Source organism: Theropithecus gelada, chromosome 18 (genome assembly GCF_003255815.1).
Source record: "Theropithecus gelada isolate Dixy chromosome 18, Tgel_1.0, whole genome shotgun sequence".
NCBI classification, from domain to species: Eukaryota; Metazoa; Chordata; class Mammalia; order Primates; family Cercopithecidae; genus Theropithecus; species Theropithecus gelada.
The window spans coordinates 72,555,793-72,578,467 of record NC_037686.1 but is presented as its reverse complement, the minus strand read 5'-3'; the positions used below and the strand labels follow the sequence as shown (position 1 = coordinate 72,578,467).

The 22,675-nt window shown below is 43.4% G+C and overlaps 1 protein-coding gene across 1 annotated transcript in view; it reads left to right on the top strand.

Moving 5' to 3' along the window:
* Nucleotides 1–22,675, top strand: part of PARD6G (par-6 family cell polarity regulator gamma) — a 92,639-nt gene that overhangs the window by 30,085 nt on the left and 39,879 nt on the right. The window contains exon 2 of the mRNA XM_025365150.1: nt 15,541–15,763. Coding sequence (XP_025220935.1) covers nt 15,541–15,763 — 223 coding nt within the window. The remainder of the gene's footprint in view (nt 1–15,540; nt 15,764–22,675) is intronic.

The window sequence follows — 22,675 nt, the reverse complement described above, 5'->3', positions numbered from 1 at the left end:
TCTTAGTGATTGCTTTTCAAATAACATTTCATTTCAGTTAACATCTTAATTTAAAACAATCTAGCTCAGATTAATACCAACTTAATTTCAATTATATACAAAAACTTTGCTCCAATATAGCTCTATTCCCATCCCTCTTATTTGTGGTATTATCATCATGCAAATTACATTTTCATATAACATCGTCAAAACATTTTTATAGTCATTGTTTTCTGCAGTTGTCCTTTTAAATCGAAGAATGAGTTACAAGCAAACAACAATACATTTATACTATCATTTTTATATACCTACGTAGTTACTTTTAACAGGGCTCTTTATTTCTTCTTGTAGATTCAAGTTATGTGTAATGTTCTTTCATTTCAGCCTGAAAAAGGAGGCCCATTATTATTTCTTATAAGGCAGATCTACTAATAACAGATTATCTCAGTGTTAATTTGTTTATTATTAATTTGGGAATATCTCATTTTTCCTTTACTTTTTTTTTTTCTTCTTCATTTTTGGAAGGATAGTTTAGCTGGATATGGAATTATCCCCACTGCCTTCCCCAAACTTGAAGTATGTCATTCCACAGCATTTTGGTCTCCATGGGACTTTTTTTTGTTTGTTTTTTGTTTTTTTTAACAAGAAGCCAGCTGTTAATCTTACTAGTGATCTCTTGTATAAGATCAATGGTTTTTCTCTTGCTGCTTTCAGGATTCTCTCTCTTTTTTTGGTAGTTTGAGTATGATGTGTCTAGGTATGGACCTCTTTAACAAACTACAAGTAGGATACACTTAAACTTTAAAAAATATATAGATTAATTTTTCATCAAATGAAAAATTTAATGGAAAATTTTGGCTATTATTTCTCCAAATAGCCTTTCTGCCTTTTTTTTCCCTCTTTCTCTCCTCTGGGACCTCTGGATTTGTTTGATGGTATCCCACAGACCTCTGAGGCTCTGTTCATTTTTCCTTATTCTTTTTTTTTTTTTCTGCTCCTCTGATTGGATAATCTCAATGTACCTATCATCAAGTTTGCTGATTCTTTCTTTTGCCATCTCTAATCTGCTGTTGAGTGCCTCTAGTGGATTTTGTATTTCAGTTTTGTAATTTTCAACTCTAGCATTTCTACTTGGTTCTACATTTATAATTGTTATCTCTTCATTGGTATTCTCTATTTAGTGAGATATCTTTTTTTTTTTTTTAAACATAGCCTCGCTCTGTCGCCGGGTCTGGAGTACAGTGGCCGGATCTCCGCTCACTGCAAGCTTCACCTCCCGGGTTCACGCCATTCTCCCGCCTCAGCCTCCTGAGTAGCTAGGACTACAGGTGCCCACCACCCACCCAGCTAATTTTTTGTTTTTATATTTTTAGTAGAGACGAGGTTTCACCACGTTGGCCAGGCTGGTCATGAACTCCTGACCCCTCGTGATCCACCGCCTCGGCCTCCCAAAGTGCTGGGATTACAGGCCTGAGCCACCGCGCCTGTCTGGTATCATTCTTACACATTCCTTTAGTTCGTTAGAAATGGTTTCCTTTAATTCTTTGAACATGTTTATAATAGTTGATTTGAAATCTTTGCCTAGGAAGTACAACATCTGGGCCCCCTCATGGACAGTTTCTACTGACTGCTTTATTTTCCTCTGCATGGGCTTTTTATTTCTGTTTCTTTGTATTTCTTAGTTTTGCTCAAAACTGAACTTTAAAAAAAATTTTTACTTATGTTTTGAGACAGAGTCTCGCTCTGTCGACCAGGCTGGAGTGCAGTGGCGCGATCTCGACTCACTGCAAACTCTGCCTCCCGGATTCAAGCCATTCTCCTGCCTCAGCCTCCCGAGTAGCTGGGACTACAGGCGCCGCCACCACGCGGTAATTTTTTTGTATTTTTAGTAGAGATGGGATTTCACTGTGTTAGCCAGGATAGTCTTGATCTCCTGACCTCGTCATCTGCCCGCCTTGGCCTCCCAAAGTGCTGGGATTACCCGTGTGAGCCACCGCGCCCAGCCAAAACCGAATCTTTTAAAGAATAGGACCCTTCCTTCTCAAGGGTTTTGTTGTTGTTGCTATTGGATTTTTTAGTGACTTTCCTGGATTAATTCTATGAAGTCTGTATTCTTTGTCATGTGTGACTTTCAGTCTTTGCTTTGTGGTCAGCTAATGATTAGATAGAGATTTCCTTAAATGCCTTGAACCTGTAAGTCTTCCAGCCTTTTAGAGTGGCTCTGTATGTGTTGGGACACAGCTTCAACACTCTGGCAGTCCAGGTCTGCTTTAGCCTTCACTTTCTGATTGCACAGAACCCCAGTCAGATGTAAAAGATCACAGCTGCCTCAGGTTTTTCATGGCCATGCACAAAGCCCTGCCCCTGCGTAGCTGTCTACATCTCTGGAATACATCAGAGCTCTTAAAAGCTTTCTTTGAACATCTCACTCCCCAGGATTTCTTTTTTTCATTTTCAAAAATTGTAAAATACACATAAAATTCATCATCTTAACCATTTTTATGTGTACAGTTCAGTAGTATTAAGTCCAGTAAGTCCTCACTTATCATCGATAGGTTCTTGAAAACTGTGACTTTAAGCAAAACCACTGGTAATAAAACCAATTTACCATTGGCTGATTGATACAAACAAGAGTTAAGTTCCTACAACATATTTCTGATCACAAAAACATTACCAAACTTCTAAATAAAGACCCTAAATATTTCTTATATTAAATATTTGAAATAAATGTGAGCTATACATTTAAGATTGATAGAAACAAGATATATATATATATATATATATATATATTTTTTTTTTTTTTTTGAGATGGAGTCTTGCTCTGTCACCCAGGCTGGAGTGCAGTGGCATGATCTCGGCTCAGTGCAACCTCCACCTCCTGGATTAAAGTGATTCTCCTGCCTCAGTCTCCTGAATAGCTGGGATTACAGGCTCCCGCCACCACACCTGGCTAATTTTTGTAGTAGGGACAGGGTTTCACCATGTTAGTCAGGCTGGTCTCAATCTCCTGACCTCATGATCCACCCGCCTCAGCCTCCCAAAGTGCTGGGATTACAGGCTTCAGCCACCGCGCCCAGCCAAAACAAGACAATTATTTACCCAATTTTTGGTGAATCAGTGACTGACAGCAGTTGTAGTGGTGGTGGATTAAATCAAGGAATAACTGTTTGCAAAGTGAAAATTGTAATGAGCACCTCCCACCACCATGCAGTTTAAAAACAATAACACATATGGCAGGCATGTTCATACTGCATCATTTATTGCAGTCATATATTGCCACATATTTGTGTGATTACAGATTGTTATTCTACAATAATTTGTATTTATTCATTTACTCATTTTCGAACCTGTTTATTCCAGTTCATGATTATGAGTGACTAGAGCCTGTCCCAGCAGCTCAGGGAACGAGACAGGAACCAGCCATGGACAGGACACCATTCCATCACAGGTTACACTCACATACACGCCCACGAGGACTCAGACAATTTAGACTCATCAGTTAACCTAATGTGCACATCTTTGGGATGTGAGAGGAAACTGGAGTGACTGGAAAATATGTAAATGTGAGAAGAACATGCAAACTCCACACAGATAGTGGCCCTGGCTGGGAATCGATTTTTTTTTCTTATCAGTATTATAGTGAAATAACATTGAATGAAACATTATTTGAGGACCTGCTGTATATTCATATTGTTATGCAGCCATCACCCATTTCCAGAACTCTTTTCATCTTGCGAAACTGAAACTCTGCATTCAGACTCCTCATTCCTCCTCCCCCAAGCCCCTGGCACCCACCATGCTACTTTCTGTCTCTGTGATAAAGTTTTGAGTGCTCTGCTTACCTCATATAAGTGGAATCATACAGTACTTGTCTTTCTGTGACCAGCTTATTTCACTCAGCATAATGTCCTCAAGGTTTGTTCGTGTTGTAGCACGTCAGGATTTCCTTCCTTTTGAAGATGGAATAATATTCCGTGGTATGTATATATCACATTTTGCCTATTCATCCATCGATGGACACTTAGGTGTTTACCTTCTAGCTGTTGTGAATGATGCTGCTGTGGACCCGGATATACAAATATCTCTTCCAGATTCTGCCTTCAGTTATTTTAGTTATATACCCAGAGGTAGAATGCTGGATCATATGGTAATTCTGTTTGTAATACTTTTAAGGAACTGCCATATTGTTTTTCACAGCAGCCGCACCGTTTTACGTTATCACCAGTAGTGCACAAGGATTCCAGTTTCTCCACATCTTTGTCAACACTTACTACTTTGCTTTTTCGACAGTAGCCATCCTAATGGGTGTGCATCCCAGCATTGTGTTTTAAATGTGTTTGTCCAATTCTTGTTTGTCCCGGTGGTAACCATTCCTCAGGCCTTTTTTTTTTTTTTTTTTTTTTTTGAGACAGTCTCCCTCTGTCGCCAGGCTGGAGTGCAGTGGTGTGATCTGGGCTCACTGCAAGCTCCACCTTCCAGATTCACGCCATTCTGCCTCAGCCTACCGAGCAGCTGGGACTACAGGCGCCTGCCACCACGCCCGGCTACTTTTTTTGTATTTTTAGTAGAGACGAGGTTTCACTGTGTTAGCCAGGATGGTCTCGATCTCCTGATCTCATGATCCGCCCGCCTCAGCCTCCCAAAGTGCTGGGATTGCAGGTGTGAGCCACCGTGCTCGGCCCAGGCACTTTCATGGTGATCTCTATCCCATAGTGCAGCAATCTTCAAGTATCACATATCCTCTAAAAGAATTTTAAGAACAAGTGTAAAGGAGATAATGAATTTTTAAATTGGCATCTAATTTTTCTCATAAAAAATATAAATAGCTGCAGAGGGTCTAAAATACAGATGGCTTTTCAAAAAACAAAAAAACAAAAAAAACTGCTACCGGGTCCCTTTCACAAAGGACCTTACTAATTGACTAAGACATTCAATCAACTGGTTTGAACTAAATGTGAATAGTTTCATTTGTCTGTTCATAGATAATATTTTAACAGAGGCCTACAATGTATTGACTCAAAGGAATGACTAATAACGTGTGTTTGGGGATGGGGGGTGGCGAGGTTTTGCCAGCCATATCACATAAGCAGCTGCTTTGAAAATATCCCCACTTTCCGTGGTTTTAGCCAAATTACTCGTTGTAAGATCATTAAAGCAAATGCTTTGTATCTGGCATGAGATGTAAAATTGGCAGGGAGTATGCAATAATTATTTGTTTATAATTAGTCGTTCCCTTTGTAGATAACCTATTTTGGTCCTACTAACAAAATAAATTTGGCCCATGAAAAAAATATTTTTTTAACTTTGATCATATTAGCTTTAAATGTTAAACAGCTGATGCTGACTGTGTTCAACAAATGCCCTGGGGACAAGGCTTTTCCCACTGAGCTTAACCCTAGGAGTGGGGCTTTTCCTGGAGCTGCAAGACAGGTATGACGATGACAGTCCCAAGTGTGGGCTTTGGGGAACTTCCAGACTGGTTCTGCTGCCTCCCAGGCTGTGAGGCTGCTGGATTTCACAGTTGAGGAGAGGTGGATAGGAAGTGAAAGCACCACAAAGCTTGCTGCTCTTACTGAGATTCAGCTGCTTTTCTAGAATAAACACTCCTTGCATTGTTGCAAGCCATTGATTAATTTCTATGGTTTGCTAAAAATTGGTTTTGACAGTTTTTCCCAGTATTCTCGCTTTAATGGATAAGCAGAGTTTTGCAGGTCCTACTCTTTCATTCTGGAAGTGCTTGGAGATGAACTTAAAACAACACTTTCCTGTCATGCTTCCCAGGCTCTTAGCTGTCTTGGGTTTCCATCATCTTTTTATCTCCTTGTTTATTGACCAAGAGCTGTATGGAACATTACTTTTTTTTTTTTTTTTTTGAGACAGAGTCTCGCTGTGTCTCCCAGGCTGGAGAGCAGTGGCGCAATCTCGGCTCACTGCAAGCTCCGCCTCCCGGGTTCACGCCATTCTCTGGCCTCAGCCTTCCGAGTAGCTGGGACCACAGGCGCCACCACCACGCCCGGCTCGTTTTTTGTATTTTTAGTAGAGACGGGGTTTCACCGTGTTAGCCAGGATGGTCTCGATCTCCTGACCTCGTGATCCACCCGTCTCGGCCTCCCAAAGTGCTGGGATTACAGGCTTGAGCCACCGCGCCCGGCCGGAACATTACTTTTATCGCAACTGGCTCCCAGGTATTATTCATTCAAAAAACGCTTCTCAGAGCTCTATCCCTTCTTCTGGAAGAAAAAGGGTCAAAATTATGATAAGAAGTTATAGTTGGGGGAACAGGTAGATATGATTAATAGAGATTGATATGATATAGGTGGTTAGATGGACATTTCTTACTTTCTATTTATAGTTTAATCATGTTATCATTGAATACATTTTAAAGAAAATAAAAATTATTTGCATTTAGAAGCTTTTGATACACTTGGTATATCAAAAAAATATAAATACCTGCAGGGTCTTACTCTGTCATCTAGGCTGGAGTGCAATGGTGCAGTCTCAGTTCACTGCAGCCTCCATATCCCAGGTTCAAGCGATCCTTCTGCCTCTGCCTCCCAAGTAATTGGGACTACAGGCATGTGCCACCATGCCTGGCTAATTTTTGTATTTTTTTGTAGAGACATGGTTTCCCCATGTTGCCCAGGCTGGTATCGAACTCTTAGACTCAAGCAATCCGCCCACCTTGGCCTCCCAAAGTCCTGGGATTACAGATTTGAGCCACCACACCTAGCCAGAAGTTGATACACTTTTGCTTATTGATCTTGGTATTTTGTATTTGAGATCATTTTTAATAATTTTAAAAGATGAAATCTCCCCCCCACCCGCATTTTTTACTATCCTATTGTAGGAATAATAGTTGAGATCAACTACAAAATAGAATAATCATTATCTAAATAATGCATGAGGGTTCATTTTGCTAGAAGCATTGAAGAATAAGAATTTGCACACCTGTGAATTTCCCAACAACAAATAATCTTATTCTTTAAAAAAAAAAAAAAAAAAAAACATGGGATTCCTAGGCTTACATATATTTCTTGCCATATACCTGGAATTAACCATTTTGCCTCAGAACCCTGGGTCCTTTTAAGGGGAAATGATACAGCTCATGGTGTCAGGTACTGGTGAGGGAAAGGTGGTGTTTGTTTGTTTGTTTTCTTTTTTCGAGATGGCGTCTCACTGTCGCCCAAGCTGGAGTGCAGTGGTGCAATCTTGGCTCACTGCAACCTCTGCCTCGTATGTTCAAGCAATTCTCCTGGAGCACCCTCCCAAGTAGCTGGGACTACAAGCGTGTGCCACCACACCTGCCTAAGTTTTTCTGTATTTTTAGTAGAGACAGAGTTTCACTATGTTGGCCAGACTGGTCTCAGACTCCTGACCGTAAGCGATCCACTGGCCTTGGCCTCCCAAAGTGCTGGGATTACAGGCATGAGCCACCACATCTGGCCAACATGGACTTTTTGATGTGGTTATCTATTAACTTGCTACTAACCTAGGCCAGGCACAGCAATGCAATCTTTTCTTAGGAAATTTTAATTTTTTTTTTTTTTTTTTGACAGAAACAAGGTCTTGCTATGTTGCCCAGGCTGACCTAGAACTCCTGGGCTCCTGCCTCAGCCTCCAAGTAGCTGGGACTACAGGTGTATACCACCATGCCTGGCTTGAGTATTGATCTTTCATTGAAATTGGTCGCTGGTTTGGAGTGAGGAGGTGAACTCCCAGAATAGGATGGCTCCCTTTGAGGCATTTTATGTGCAGGATAGTAGGTGAATGAACAAAGTCCAGCAGATGTTGAAGCAGTCGCCCTGTTGTAAGCCCTGCTATATGAACAAACACCCACATGAAAAACAATGAAAATATTAGGGAGTGCCAAGTTTCTTGCTAACCTTTAATGGTGGTTTAGGCATTTTCATAGTGATCCCTGAACTCTAATGTAATGGTCTTCAAATGTCACATGACGCCTAAAAGAATTTTGGAAAACTACCACTATAAAGGGGGATGATATATTTTTAAGTTGGCACTTGAATTTTTTTGAGTAAATGTAAATAGTTGCAAAGGATATAATTTACAGCATGCCGTAAATATTCCATTTAAAAATAAAGCTTTTGGTGTATGATCTTCTAAATACAACCAATGAAATCTAAATGCTGTAGTGATTTGATCCTACTATCATGCATTTTATGGAATGATTTGGTTCTACTATCATGCATTTTAGAACAGGATAAACAGGCTCTTATTTTTGCCACTTTTCTCACTCTGAAGAGCTCTTTTCTAATCATAAATTTTACATTGTTTTTATCTTTGTTCTTCCCATTACTCCCTCAAGAGATTTTGTCCTAATATTTTATTCTAATAACTTATGCTTCATTACCCTGTAACTCTTCTCTGCAACAAAAATATGTATGTAAATTGAAGTTCAAACATTTTTCTCTTGTGGCCCTGAGGCTCTATTTGTTACAAATATTTTTAGGTTGTTTACTAGTATAGAGTTCTAGTTTGCAAGATGAAAAGCAATCTAGAGAGTGGGTGCATAACAGTGTCAATGTACACTCCTGACCTGTACACTTAAAAATGGTTAAGATGGTAAATCCACAATTATAAATGAAATAAATTTTTATAGTAAAAAATTTCTAGATTGAGTTATTACAAGTATTATCAAATGGTGATTGGAACATAGTTGTGCAGTTTGATAAATAATCACTAGCCATCCAAAGTAAACATTTGAAAAATCTTTCATTTACTGTTAAGTATTTATTGCTAAATGAGGTAGGCTAGCACCAATTGTTTTGCTGTTTTTGTTGTTGGGTGTCAACACTGTGAAGCTTCATTTGCACACTCAGGTGGATGGGAATGAAGGCCCCTAAGCACAGTTCAGCTCTTTGAACTGTCAACAGGTTGTGTGACAAAAATAATAGAGTAGTCTGTCAAAATTATTTTACTAATTAGCTGACAGTTCAAGTAGGACAACTTTATATTTTGTTGAAAGCAAGTAACTGGAAACTACCTGACTGGCAAGGTTTATTGCCTGGTCATTAGAGCCGTTCACTGTTTCAGTTTCTGGTAAGTATACTAAAAGGACTTTACCAAGAAGTATATGACAATGAATTACACCTGCTAATTCCTTCATTTAGAGGATGCTTGTTTGATATGATGGGGAAGTAAAAATATTTAGTACTCAATACCGATACGATTTTTAAATAAAATGCTTTTATCGTGTCACATTTCACATCTCTTTTTGTCAAAACTTTGGAGCTCATTCAACATATGAAGCATGTTTACCATATAACTGGGCTGGCAAAGTCAGCCTCATCATTAAACACAAATCAGCCTTTTCTCTCAGGAAACAGTCTGAATTTTTTTTTCATTTCAAATTAACATGCTAAGACATATTTTGAGGAAATTATTGAAAGTACTGAGAAATTGAGATGTGTTTTAGGGTTAGTTGCTAAATAAAGTTAAGATTGAAACATTGTAGAACTAGCATTTAGCCTATGCTGTTCCAGGGAGGCTGGCGTTCCTGAGGTGAAAGTGAGCTGTGTCCCTTTGCGGGGATACTGAAGTGAGAATTACATGTAAAAGTCAAAAACACTCTTACTAGTTGTATTAGACATGATTAAATTATCCTGTGTGTTTAGTTTATAGTGATAAAAACAAATTGATTTGGAAGTTGGTATATGTATTAGTCCATTGTCACATTGCTGTAAAGAAATACTGGAGACTGGGTAGTTTATAAAGACAACAGGTTTAATTGGCTCATGGTTCCACAGGCTGTACAGGAAGCATGGCAGCATCTGCTTCTGAGGAGGCCTCAGGAAACTTTAAATCATAGCAGAAGGGGAAGGAGTCTTACATGGCAGGACAGGACCAAAAGAGAGTGGGGAGGTGCCCTACACTTTTAAATGAACAGATCTCACGAGACCTCACTCATTATCACGAGAATAGCACTGAGGGGATGGTGCTAAACCATTCATGAGAACTCTGCGCCCATGATCCAACAATCACCTCCTACTGGGCCCCTCCTCCAACACTGGGGATTTCAACTTGACATGAGATTTGGATGGGGACACAGATCCAAAGCATATCATTCTGCCCCTGGCCACTCCCAAATCCCATGTGCTTCTCACATTTCAACATACATTCATGCCTTCCCCACAGTCCTCCAGAGTCTTAACTCATTCCAGCATTATCTCAAAAGTTCAGAGTTTCATCTGAGACAAGGCTAGTCCCTTCCACCTATAAGCCTGTAAAATAAAAAACAAGTTAGTTACTTCCAAGATATGATGGGGGCACGGGCCTTGGGTAAATGCTTCTGTCCCAAAATGGAGAAATTAGCCAAAAGGCAGGGGCTACAGGCCCCATGCAAGTCCAAAACCCAGTAGGGCAGTCATTAAATCTTAAAGCTCCAAAATAATTTCCTTTGATTCCATGCCCCACATCCAGGGCACACTGGTTTGTGGGATGGGCTCCCAAGGCCTTGGGCAGCTCTGCCCCTGTAGCTCTGCAGGGTTCAGCCCCCTCGGCTGCACTCAAGGTCTGGTGTTGAGGGCCTGTGGCTTTTTCAGGCACATGGTGCAAACTGTCAGTGGATCTACCATTCTGGGGTCTGGAGGATGTGGTCCTCTTCTCACAGTTCCACTGCACAGTGCCCCAGTGGGGACTCTGTAGCAGGGCTCCAACCCCACATTTCCTCTTTGCGCTGCCCTAGTAGAGATTCTCCATGAGGGCCCTGCCCCTGCAGCAGACTTCTGCCTGGGCATGCAGGTGTTTCCATACATTCTCTGAAATGTAGGCGGAGGCTTCTAAGCCTCAAATCTTGCATTTTGTACACCCACAGGCTTAACACCATGTGGAAGCTGCCAAGGTTTATGGCTTGTGCCCCCTGAAGCAGTGTCCCTCTGTACCTGGGCCCCTTTGAGCCACAGGCCAGGATGCAGGGAGCAATGTCCCAAGGCTGCGCAGGGTAGTGGGGCCCTGGGTCAGCCCGAGAAAGCCATTCAGCCCTCCTAGGCCTCTGGGCCTGTTTTGGGAGAGGCTGCCATCGTGGTCTCTGAAATGCCTTTGAGGGTATCTCCCCATAGTTTTAGCGATCAGCATTTGCCTTCCTTTTAGTTACGGAAATTTCTGCAGCCTGCTTGAATTCCTGCCCTGAAAATGGACTTTTCTTTTCCACCACGTGGCCAGGCTGCAAGTTTTCTGAACTTTTATGCTCTGCTTCCCTTTTAAACACAAATTCCAGCTTTAGGTTATTCCTTGGCTCACGCATATGAGCATAGGTTGTTAGAAACAGCCAGGCCACATCTTGAATGCTTTCCCATTTAGAATTTCTTACACCAGATACACACTCTCAACTTCAGAGTTCCACGGATCCCTTAGAGCAGGGGCACAAAAGGCAGCCAGGATCTTTGCTGAAGCATAGCAAAAATGACTGTATTAGTATTAGTCCGTGCTCTCTTAAAGGGACAGAACAAATAGATATATATATAAAAATACATTTTTATGTAAAATATTATATTTTATATAATCATATAAAACTATATTAAATATATAAATTATATTAAATATATAAAAATTGTATAGAATTTGTATTTTATATAAGATATGTATTTTTTATTTGTATAAATATGTATATAAACTCATATATAGGAGAGTATATATATATAGAGAGAGAGAGAGAGAGAGTTTATGACAAAGTATTAACTTTCTTGATCACAAGGTCCAACAATGGGCCGTCTGCAAGCTGAGGAGCAAAGAGAGCCAGTCCGAGTCCCACAACTGAGGAACTTGGAGTGTGATGTTGTAGGGCAGGAAGCATCCAGCACGGGAGAAAGATGTAGGCTGGGAGGCGAGGCCCATCTCTCCTTTTCAGGTTTTCCTTCCTGTTTTGTTTTGTTTTGTTTTGTTTTTGAGACAGAGTCTCACTCTGTTGCCCAGGCTGGAGTGCAGTGGCACCATCTCAGCTCACTGCAGCCTGCACCTCCTGGGTTCACTCCATTCTCCTGCCTCAGCCTCCCAAGCAGCTGGGACTATAGGTGTCCACCACCACACCTGGTTAATTTTTTTGGATTTTTAGTAGAGATGGGGTTTCACAGTGTTAGCCAGGATGGTCTCGATCTCCTGACCTCATGATCCGCCCACTTCGACCTCCCAAAGTGCTGAGATTACAGGTGTGAGCCACCAAGCCTGGCCCTTTCTTCCTGCTTTATATTCGCTGGAAGCTGATTGGATTGTGTCCACCAGATTAAGGATGGATCTGCCTTCCCCAGCCCACTGGCTCAAATGTTAATCTCTTTTGGCAGTACCCACAAAGGCACACCCAGGATTAATACTTTCTATCCCTCAAGCCAATCAAGTTGACACTCAGTATTAACCATCACAGTGACCTTTACTCTAGTTCCCGGTAAGTTCCTCATCTCCATCTGAGACCTCCTCAGCCTGGACTTCATTGTCCATATCACTATCAGCATTTTGGTCACAACCATTCCACAATCTCTAGGGAGTTCCAGATTTTCCCTCATCTTCCCGTCGTCTTCTGAGCCCTCCACACCCAATTCCAAAGTTGCTTCCACATATTCAGGTATCTTTATAGCAATGCCCGACTCCTTGCTACCAATTTTCTGTATTAGTCCTTCTTGCATTGCTATAAAAACATGCTTGAGACGGATGATTTATACAGAAAAGAGACTTAATTGACTCATGGTTCCACAGGCTGCACAGGAAGCATAGTGGGAAGCTGCTCCTGGGAAGGCCTCAGGGAGCTTTTACTCACGGCAGAAGGCGAGATGGGAGTAGGCTTCCTACATGGCAGGAGCAGGACTAAAAGAGGGGGAAGGTGCTACACACTTTTAAAACAACCAGATCTCGTGATCACTCGCTCACTCACTCACCATCAAGAGAACGGCACTGGGAGATGGTGCTTAACCGTTCGTAAGAGCTCCATCCTCATGATCCAGTCACCTCCCACCAGGCCCCTCCTCCAACACTGGGGATTACAATTCAACATGAGATCTGGGTGGGGACACAGATGCAAACCATGTGAGTATATATGAGCTCTATGAGATGGCAAAGACAAGGATTGATGTTTGTGAAATAAATGCTTTGTGATTTTATTGGAAACTGGATCTAACAGATGCTGCATAAAACTTATGTTGTAGGCTTTACATGTGTGTGTTAAAGTTTTGGAGCCCCTGTGTGTGAAAGAATCTGCATTGCCTACGTGCTGTGCCAGCGGCATCCTTGGGTGAACGCTGAGCAGAAGTGTAACGTGTCCCTTTGAATAATGGGGAGGGATTTCAAGGGTTTGCTCTGCTCTGCACTTCTGACACTAGCAGGAGATACAGGAGAGCCCTTTCCTCTGCCCCTTCCAGAGTGCAGCTGTGTTCAGAGCATGTACCTGTCCAGACACCGAGTTCTGGGGTCACACTTCTTCCCTTACTGAGTACATAGATAGTAGGTTAGAGGGGTTTTGAGTAGTCATTGAAAGTGGCTTCTCCCGAACCATTATTATTGTTATTATTTTTGAGACCAAGTCTCACTCTTTTGCCCAGGCTGAAGTGCGGTGGCGTGATCTTGGCTCACTGCAACCTCCGTCTCCCAGGTTCAAGTGATTCTCCTGCCTTGGACTCCTGAGATGCTGGGATTACAGGTGTATGCCGCCACACCTGGCTCATTTTTTTGTATTTTTAGTAGAGATGGGTTTTCACCATGTTGGCCAGGCTGGTCATGGACTCCTGACCTCAAGTAATCCGCCCTACTTGGCCTCCCAAACTGCTGGGGTTACAGGCGTGAGCCACTGTGCCTGCCCCGAGCCAGTATTTTGAACTATCCCATTGTGGTGAGCCCTGGGGATTTTTGTTTTTTTAATTGCCGAGGGCAGTGCACGATGGGTGAGAGGTTTGTTTTGCCTTTGGTAACCTGGGGAAAGTGCTTTTTGAAAGGGAGGTAGAAAAGGAGATTTGTTCTCGAGCAATTCAGTTTCACAAAGAATCTGTGGAGGTTAAGGTCTAGTGGCTGATTCTCATACAACCAGTGGTTCTCTGTGTATGGTCCCCAGATCAATAGCATCAGCTCTTTCAGGAACTTGTTAAAAATGCAGATTCTTGGGCTGTATCTGAGCACAGTCAAATCCAGAATTCTGGGGGGCCTCCAGGTGATCCTGGTGCAAGCACACATGAGTTTAGATGATTTTCTCTGACTCATTCATACAGTGTCTAGATGATATAATGACTAGTTTTCCATAAACATTAGACACTTTATTTTTGTATATTTTGGAACCAATGTAATTAGTTTTCAGCTGTATTGAAGAGTACAGAATATGTACCACCTGATGAATAAAGGTTCCTAATTGCCAAGTGAGGAATGACAGGAGCCAGAACCCTTGGGCATGACCCTAACCTCATGTCCCCCTGGGGTCCTCTCTTGGAGGGTATCCTGGAGCTCTGTGGGCAGCTCATGGGCTTCTGGGCCAGGGTTAGGGTCTGCTGGAAAAGAGGTTAGTCCCTAGACATTCCCAAACCTGGACCACCTAATAACAGCTCAGAGGGGGGTGTACATGCCGCCTTTGAGAAAGAGACCAGACCATCATCCTGTCTCCCTTGGACTTGTCTGATTTTAACCAGGTTCCTTTATTCTTGCAATTTTACGTCTACTTCTGATCCTTTTGAAATGTAACCATTTTGTCTTACTAAAATAGAAATCTAATGAAGACACTTCCTAGCTTAAAATTAAGACCTGTACGGTCTTAATGGTCTTTTGCCTTTGGAAAAAGTTCCGAGGTTTCATTCGGCCTTGCATCCTCTCCTGCCTCTGAGTTTCCTAAGGCCTGCCCGGAGCTGTGCAGATGCCGCCTCAGCAACCTCAGATGAGGCAAGGGACCTTGCTGAGGAAGGATTCTCCTTTCATGCCACCCAAAAAATTTACATTAATTTTGACGTTGCTTTTTCCTACAACATGAGCTACACAGCCTGTCCTATCCTGTCCTCAGGATAGTCATCTGTGTTCATGACTGAGCTGCCCCTTGGTCAGTGTGGATGAGAGAGCCGTCCTGGGTCAGTGTGGATGAGAGAGCTGCTGCCTGAGTCATTACTGCTTTTAATTTTTTAGGGTCCCTCTTCCTGTGTTATAATTTCTTATTTAGTCACTGCGAGCTCTGTGAGAACTGAGCTGTTTGTCACTATCTCCCCAGGACCTTGTGGAGAATTAATAAATGCTTGTCCTTTTATTTTTTTAATACAACATTTTAAATTCATCGGCTTCTGCAGAAAACGGTATGAGATAGCTCAGAACTGAAAATGGAGTTACCATTGGATCCCGCAGTCTTACTATGCGTTTCTACCCAAAGGAAAGTAAATCGTATTAAAAGAATACCTGCATTTGTATCTTCACTCCAGCACTATTCATAATAGCAAAGATGAAATCACTTAAGTGTCTATCAGTGGATGATTGATTAAAGAAAATGTGGAATATAAATGCTTGTTTGTTAAGTACACTAACCACACCCTGTTTCTAGATATTTCTCTGGTGTTTATTAATGCCCCCCCACCCCAACCCCTGTCTCTTGCATTGCAGTTTGGGGCGGAATTCCGGAGGTTCTCTCTGGACCGTCATAAGCCTGGGAAGTTTGAAGATTTCTACAAGCTGGTTGTGCACACCCACCATATCTCCAACAGTGATGTAACTATTGGCTACGCAGATGTGCACGGAGACCTGCTGCCCATCAACAATGATGACAACTTCTGCAAGGCGGTTTCCAGTGCAAACCCCCTGCTCCGGGTCTTCATCCAGAAACGAGGTACTGAAGTGGTTGAGTGGCTGCCTGGTCTTGTTGAACAATCATTTTTAAAATATAGTTTTCAATTTTTTTCTGTCATTACATTTGGTTCTGTTTTCTAACCTGTAGTAGGAGATTAAAGAAATTAAAATGTGTTTGATCAACATTAATTTAATATACTTAAAATTCTCACATTGTGTTTTCTACCTGAAATGGTATTGACTTCTGACTTTTAAATACTGAAGAAAGGGTAATATTGATACTTCCAGTCGTTTAACTAGAAGTGAAATAACTCAATGATAAGGAGGCTTGAGTCAGTGGCCTCAGAATGAAACTTGGGGTTACTGGCGCGTGCTTTCCGTCATCTCGTTCGGAGTAGGGAATATGTTAGCTTTAGATGATAACTGGTTAACTTTTAGCTCTGAGGCCCAGTTTCGCCATAACTAATAATATCATTTTATGTTAAAATAAATTACTAACATAGGTTAATGGCTGAAAGGGAAGGGGTGCCCTGCTGCTGACGTACTGTGGGACCTCATACTGCTCACATCTCTGAACTGCATTTAGATTTTTTTTCCGTCTCCAAACTTCGGAGACCCTTGTTGTTTCAAAATAATACGCTGAAAGAAAGAAGGACCTGCAGGTGAGGCTTGATATTGGGAAAATGGCATTTTTATAACTGACTGCCTCTCCTTCTTTGGGCAGCCCCGCAGTGCACGTGGTGAACACTGACCACCTCAAGGAGCCAAGCAGCCAGTGGTGACACTTGCAAAGTGAGGTTGCCGTGTGCCCTGTCTGCCCTCGTGGATCTGCTGCCAGAGTCTCTGGGACAGCTGGGAGAGGTTTCCCGGAGGAAAGCCTGAGCTGAGACTACAGGAAGCAGCAGCAGGGTGCTGGGCGGGAGGCAGGCTGGGCGAGTTCTCAGACGAGGCCCTCTGCCTCCTTCACCCCAGTGTCCTGCTTTGCAAAACGAGGGTACTCACATAGTAGCCCCCATCCAGTTTCTGTAAGGGTGATGCTGAGCAGCGTGCCGCCAGCTCCTCGCCCCTGCTCTGTAAATACTAGCGATGGCTGTTATTCCCATCTGTGGTGATGAAGGGAACGGCAGGAGACTCATTGACCTCACTTCAGACAGATTCTCTGGCACAAGATCAGAACACTCTGCATCTGCAGTTCTCGCTGGGCCTGGGTATCCTGCTGATGGTGCTGAGAAGTCAACACAGCTGTCACTTCCTCACAGTGGCCTGGGGGACGGGCTGAGCTTCAGCTTCCGCATCAGTCCCTCAGGGTTGCTGGGGGACAAGGACCCTCACTGTCTCTGCAGGGTTCTGCACAGCCTCCAGCACGCCACACCTCGGTCCTCTGTATGCTGCCCTCTGCAGTAGCCACCTGCTGCTTTGCTGGTCCTGGAATGGAGGCCTGTGCACCCTGCCCCCTGACCTGGAACTCTCCACTCCTTCACATTGCCTGGGTATCTGTATCTGTTCACAGGCTGCCTTCTCAGGAAGGCCTGGTCTCAGCTGCTTGATCTGATGAGCCCGTGTTCCCCTCTGCACGTCGTCCTCTGTCCTCTTACTCAGCTTCCTCTGTGCTCTGTCCCTTGCTCACAGAGCTAGTTTGCAGTCCGTCTCCACCCAACCAGAAGCGTTGCGGGGCGTGTGTTCCTGGCTGTACCCCTGCCATCCGAGGTCACAGCATTTGCTCACATGGTGTGGGTTGAGCAATGGTGTGAAGAAGGTGTGGTGTAAATTGCAGATGTGCGCACAGACTTTGTTGCCCGTTGTGCAGGAAACAAGTCTTTTGGCCCTGTTGACTGTGGAGCTGGGGTGAAGGCCTGCAGAAGGCACCGTGCCCTTTGGCAATTGGCCCCAGGAGTCTTGGCACCCTCTACTCGGGATGCACCAAAGCTGAGGTGGGACCAGAAAGTGGGCTTGTGTGTTGCCAGTGGGGATGTACTAACCTCCAGCAGTCGCTTGGACAGCTCCGCCTCTTTCCAGCTTGCTGGCTGGGCCTGTGTTCAGTCTTCGTCATTTCTTTTTCCTTCTTCCTCTGCCCTCTGAGTAGTAGCCCAGTTTAACTAGCTGGCTTAGGATTTCTACGTCTCGTGGTTGTAGCGTGAGCATGTCGCCAGCAGCCCCTGCCTTTCTCTGTCATGTTACAGCGTGGAGCTAGGGAGACCCGAACTCAGACCCCACCTTCTCCCTGGCTTCGTGACACAGACATGCGCCTTGTCCTGCAGAGCTCTAATGTCCTCACCTGTAGCACAGGTGGCAGTGCCTGCCTCTGGGGTTGTTGTCAGGGCTTAATAGCGAAATCTGCTGATGACAAGCCCTTGGCTGGTCCTGCGTATACATCACTGGCCCCTCAGTCCTGTCCTTGGGAAAATCAGAGCTGCCTCTCACTGTCCTCAGTGGATTTGACTGTAAAGATGACGACATTCCAGGTGGTGATTAGGGGCAGTTGTATCCTGTGCACAGTCAGGCACCCTCCCTGCATAGGAATCTGTGCGGATGTTTAGTAATCTGTGTGTCTGGGGCAGAGCTGAGGCCCCCTGAGAGGCAACACTCAATCCCACAGCCTTTTTACTGCAGCAGGGGTGTTGAGGGGTCAGTCACGTCATGCTATTTTCGTGATTCTACTGCAGCCATACCCACTCTGTCATTTACTTAATAACTTTCTGTACACGGACATATTTTATTTAAATATATTTTAAGAGAGAATTTACGATCACAGAGGAAAAGTCAGCATTCTCCTAATACATGTCAAAATAGACCCCAATTATGCTTAAAAAAATTAATCTGTTTCTCAGCTGAGCGCAGTGGCTCACGCCTGTGATCCCAGCACTTTGGGAGGCCAAGGCAGGTGGATCACTTGAGGTCAGGAGTTCGAGACAAGCCTGGCCAGCATGGTGAAACCCTATCTCTACTAAAAAGTATAAAAATTAGCCAGATGTAGTGGCACGTGCCTGTAGTCCCAGCTGCTCGCTGGATTGAGGCAGGAGAATTGCTTGAACCCAGGAGGCGGAGGTTGCAGTGAGCCAAGATTGCACCACTGCCCTCCAGCCTAGGTGACAGAGTGAAACTCCGTCTCAGAAAAAAAGAAAAATTAATCTGTTGCTTAAAATAATCTCTTCCTCCAAACCATACAAAAGCACAGTGATAAACTACAGAATAGCATTCCTTTATGAATGTAGATGTAAAAACCCTTCAGCAAAATTCTAGCACATGGAAAAATGCACCCACACAAAAAGTACACAAATGTTCATAGCAACATTATTCACAATATCCATAAGGCGGGAACAACCCACGCATCCATCAGCTGATGAATGGATAAAGTGCGTGCATGCGGGTGTGTGTCTAGTCAACGAAGTGTGTGCGTGCGCGTGTGTCTAGTCAACAAAGTGTGCATGCACATGTGTGTCTAGTCAACGAAGTGTGTGCGTGTGCGTGTGTCTAGTCAACGAAGTGTGTGCACGTGTGTGTCTAGTCAACAAAGTGTGCATGCGCGTGTGTGTCTAGTCAACGAAGTGTGTGCGTGCGCGTGTGTCTAGTCAACAAAGTGTGTGCGTGCGCGTGTCTAGTCAACTGCATGCGCACGTGTCTAGTCAAGTGTGTTCATGCGCGTTTGCCTAGTCAACAGTGCGTGCATGTGCGTGTGTGTCTAGTAAAAAAAGTGCGTGCATGTGCGTGTGTCTAGTCAACAAAGTGTGCACGCATGTGTGTCTAGTCAACAGTGCGTGCATGTGCATGTGTCTAGTCAACAAAGTGTGTGCATGCATGTGTGTGTCTAGTCATGCAGTGGAATATTATTGAGCCGTAAAAAAATGATGCACTGACACATGCTACAGATGGATGAACCTCAGAAACCTTATGTTTAAAAGTGAGAGAAGCCAGACATAGAAGTTCCCATATTGTATGATGACTTTTGAAGTTGATTCTCATTATTCAAGGATTGTGTATTGATGAGAATGTTGTGACCAGAGGCTCACAGGAACCTAAGCCTGTATTCCCCCGGAAGCAATGGTTCCGTGCTCAGTAATTCAGTGACCGTGTCAATTTTAGAGAACAAACTACCACACGTGACGAGAATCCTCTGTAATGTGAAAAGTCCAGAATGGGCAAATCCATGACTCATGGTTGCCAGGGGCTGAGAGGTAGGGAGAATTGGGAGGGAGGGGGTTTCTTTCTGGGGTGATAGAAATGTTCTAGAACTAGAGATTTGTGTAAATACCAACAACCATTGAATTCTACACTTTAAATGGGTGAAGTTTATGTGAATTATATTGGAATAAAGCTGTTAAAAATAGAAGGGACTGTCCACCTTACCAGGGCTGATGAGCAGACCCCTGGATCTGAGCCATGGCCCTGGATGAGGTTTTAGGAGTTTATCTCCAGCCTTTATTTCCAAAATTCAGCCATCCTCCATATGTGAATACTTTGACTTTTTAATAAACATATTTGTTCAAAACTTTAAAAAAAAATCCTCTCTTTCCCTGGCAATAGGAAACTTCCTATGCTTCTCTGAGAGGGCTCCAAGCCTGACGAATGCCCCAGGTGGGCTCAGGAGTGTGGCATCCTCAGCTGCCTCCCTGTCCTCCCTGGGAATGCACACAGCACAGCCCAGTGGGATTAGCTGGGCCTGTCACTTTGTTACCAACAGAAATGACAGATATTTTCATATCCTATGGTAGTTGCATTCCGATATCCTAAATATCATTTATAGTAATCATTATTTAAAAACAATGGTACATATTGTTCTTTAATGCATGAATAAGAAAAGTAATGTGCCACACATTTGCTTTACTTTTCTGATAATTGTCTTCAAAATAATTTCCTCTATAATCCCCTGTGCTTTATTCCATGCCTTTAAGAACGTTATTTTGAGAAAGGGGTTCCCAAGCATCATCAGATTGCTAAAGGGCTCTTGGCTTATCCCAGGTTCAGAGCCGCGCTTGCAGAGAGGCTGCAGCTGGGGCTCAGACAACAGGCCGGAATGACTTCGCTTTCATTCTCCTGGGATGATCAAATGTTCTCTCGATGACTACATGGCATTTGGGGGCAAAAGGACCCAGCCTTAGGCCTTCAGTGCCTTTCTTCTTTATTTGCTATGCTTCTGCTGCATCTGGCCAGGGACTGTGAAAAGCCAGGGGCTTTTCCTTTGGACAAATAACAGCTGTCTTTGCCCTTCTCTGTATCGCTGTGCCCATTTAAGTAAGAACAACAGCAGTTACCAGAATGGATTGGCCACGATGAGAGGGTCTGGACTTGAGTCTGCATATTTAGGTTGCAAACACAGTGTGTTAAGTGTTAAGGACGCACTTCTCTGTTTCCCTGCTCCCCAAGGGTGCAGGAATGTTTTGGGAAGCTGGCCCTTGCCAGAGAATGCACAACCAAGTTGATACTTGGAGCATCTCTTTCTGTTTTTAGCAGGATAAACAGGAAGTGCAAACAGTAACTTTTCCCTGCTTATCCATCAAATAAACTCTGCAAATGCTAGCATAGGCTGTAGTGTGGTTACTTACCTCCAGGCACAGCCCAGGACTTGGTAGGGTGTGTCAGTAGTCCTCCTCCGGAATGTGAAGACTTCATTACACTGAAAGATGGTCAGCACAGAGCACTCTGGACTCCTTACTTTTAAAGCTAACATCAGTGTTGCACATTTGCATATACTTGTTAACTGTTCTTGGCATTCTGGGCATTCTTTTGGGTTCCTAGAATGAGGAGAACGCAGTTGTAAACTGTTCGATTTATCAAAAGTTGCACGACGGGGTGTATTTTGCTATGATCGCACTTAAATGAGTTACTAGAAAAAGGAAGGGGTGTTCTTCAAAGTAAAACATGGAATGATTAAGAATCTCGTTATGGACACTGGCAGAATTTTCAAGTATCAAGCATAGAAATCCTGCTTATAATTGTTTATCTTGGATTCTTAGGTAACTAGCTAGAGGTATGTTTGGTTTTTAAATTGAGGGTTCACTGCTCATCAGGAAGCCCTCAGTTAAGCCGCCAGAATTCAATTTCTGCATTCCACGCCCCATTGTCTCTCTTTCCTCAGACGCTGCCTAGGGGCTTAGGCTGTGCCTTGGGGGCAGGGAAGGGGTGTGTTTTTGCTGAATTAGCCTCACTGCGTCCCTGTGCTTATGGGAACAGACAGAATGTGGGCTTTGCCCTCTGGGGTAGGAGGTTTTCCGTAAGACACGTTTGCTGCTTTATTTGCCACAGATTCCTGTAAGTTTGTGTGTTTGGAGGATTTTCTTTTTTTTTTTTAATGAAAGAAAAAAGTCTCCCACTCCACCGTGGGAACGTGGCGAAGATGAAATTCCTGCAGCCGCGTTCACGCTGGAGTAGGAGTGTGTTGAGGGAGGAGAAAATGTGCTGATGTAGCTCATCAAAAAGAAACAGAGCCAGAGGCCCCCCCTCCAGAAGAATCCAGGGTTGTCCTCCAGGGCGCCCACGTGAAGCCAGCTCTGCAGGCGCGGTTGGGAGCAGCCACAGCCGCCCGGCTGTCTGCCTTGAGCCAATGGGAACGGAGAGGGAAACAGATGACGAACTCATATTCTCCAGTAGTCCCAGCAAAACACCTTGTATGTAAACGGTGAGAGTTTATACTGATTGAATTGGAGTCTGTGATTTTCTTACTTTTCTTAACATTTAAACCCATAATGTATTTATAATTTGGATTATCTTTAAAGACCTAACATATCATACCTGTCATTAAATTCTTCATAAAACTTTGTTGTTTTTAAAAAAGCTCTTCTGTTTAAAACGTATTTGTAAAGCAAGATTCAGATGACATAGAGGCAATCCCACCGCCCTGAGGCAATGACTTTTGCATTTTGGCAAAATCATTCCAGGCCTCTCGCTATAGATGCGGTTAGTTGGACATAGTTTTACATAAACAGGGTCATGATATACATGGCATAGCAATTATTTT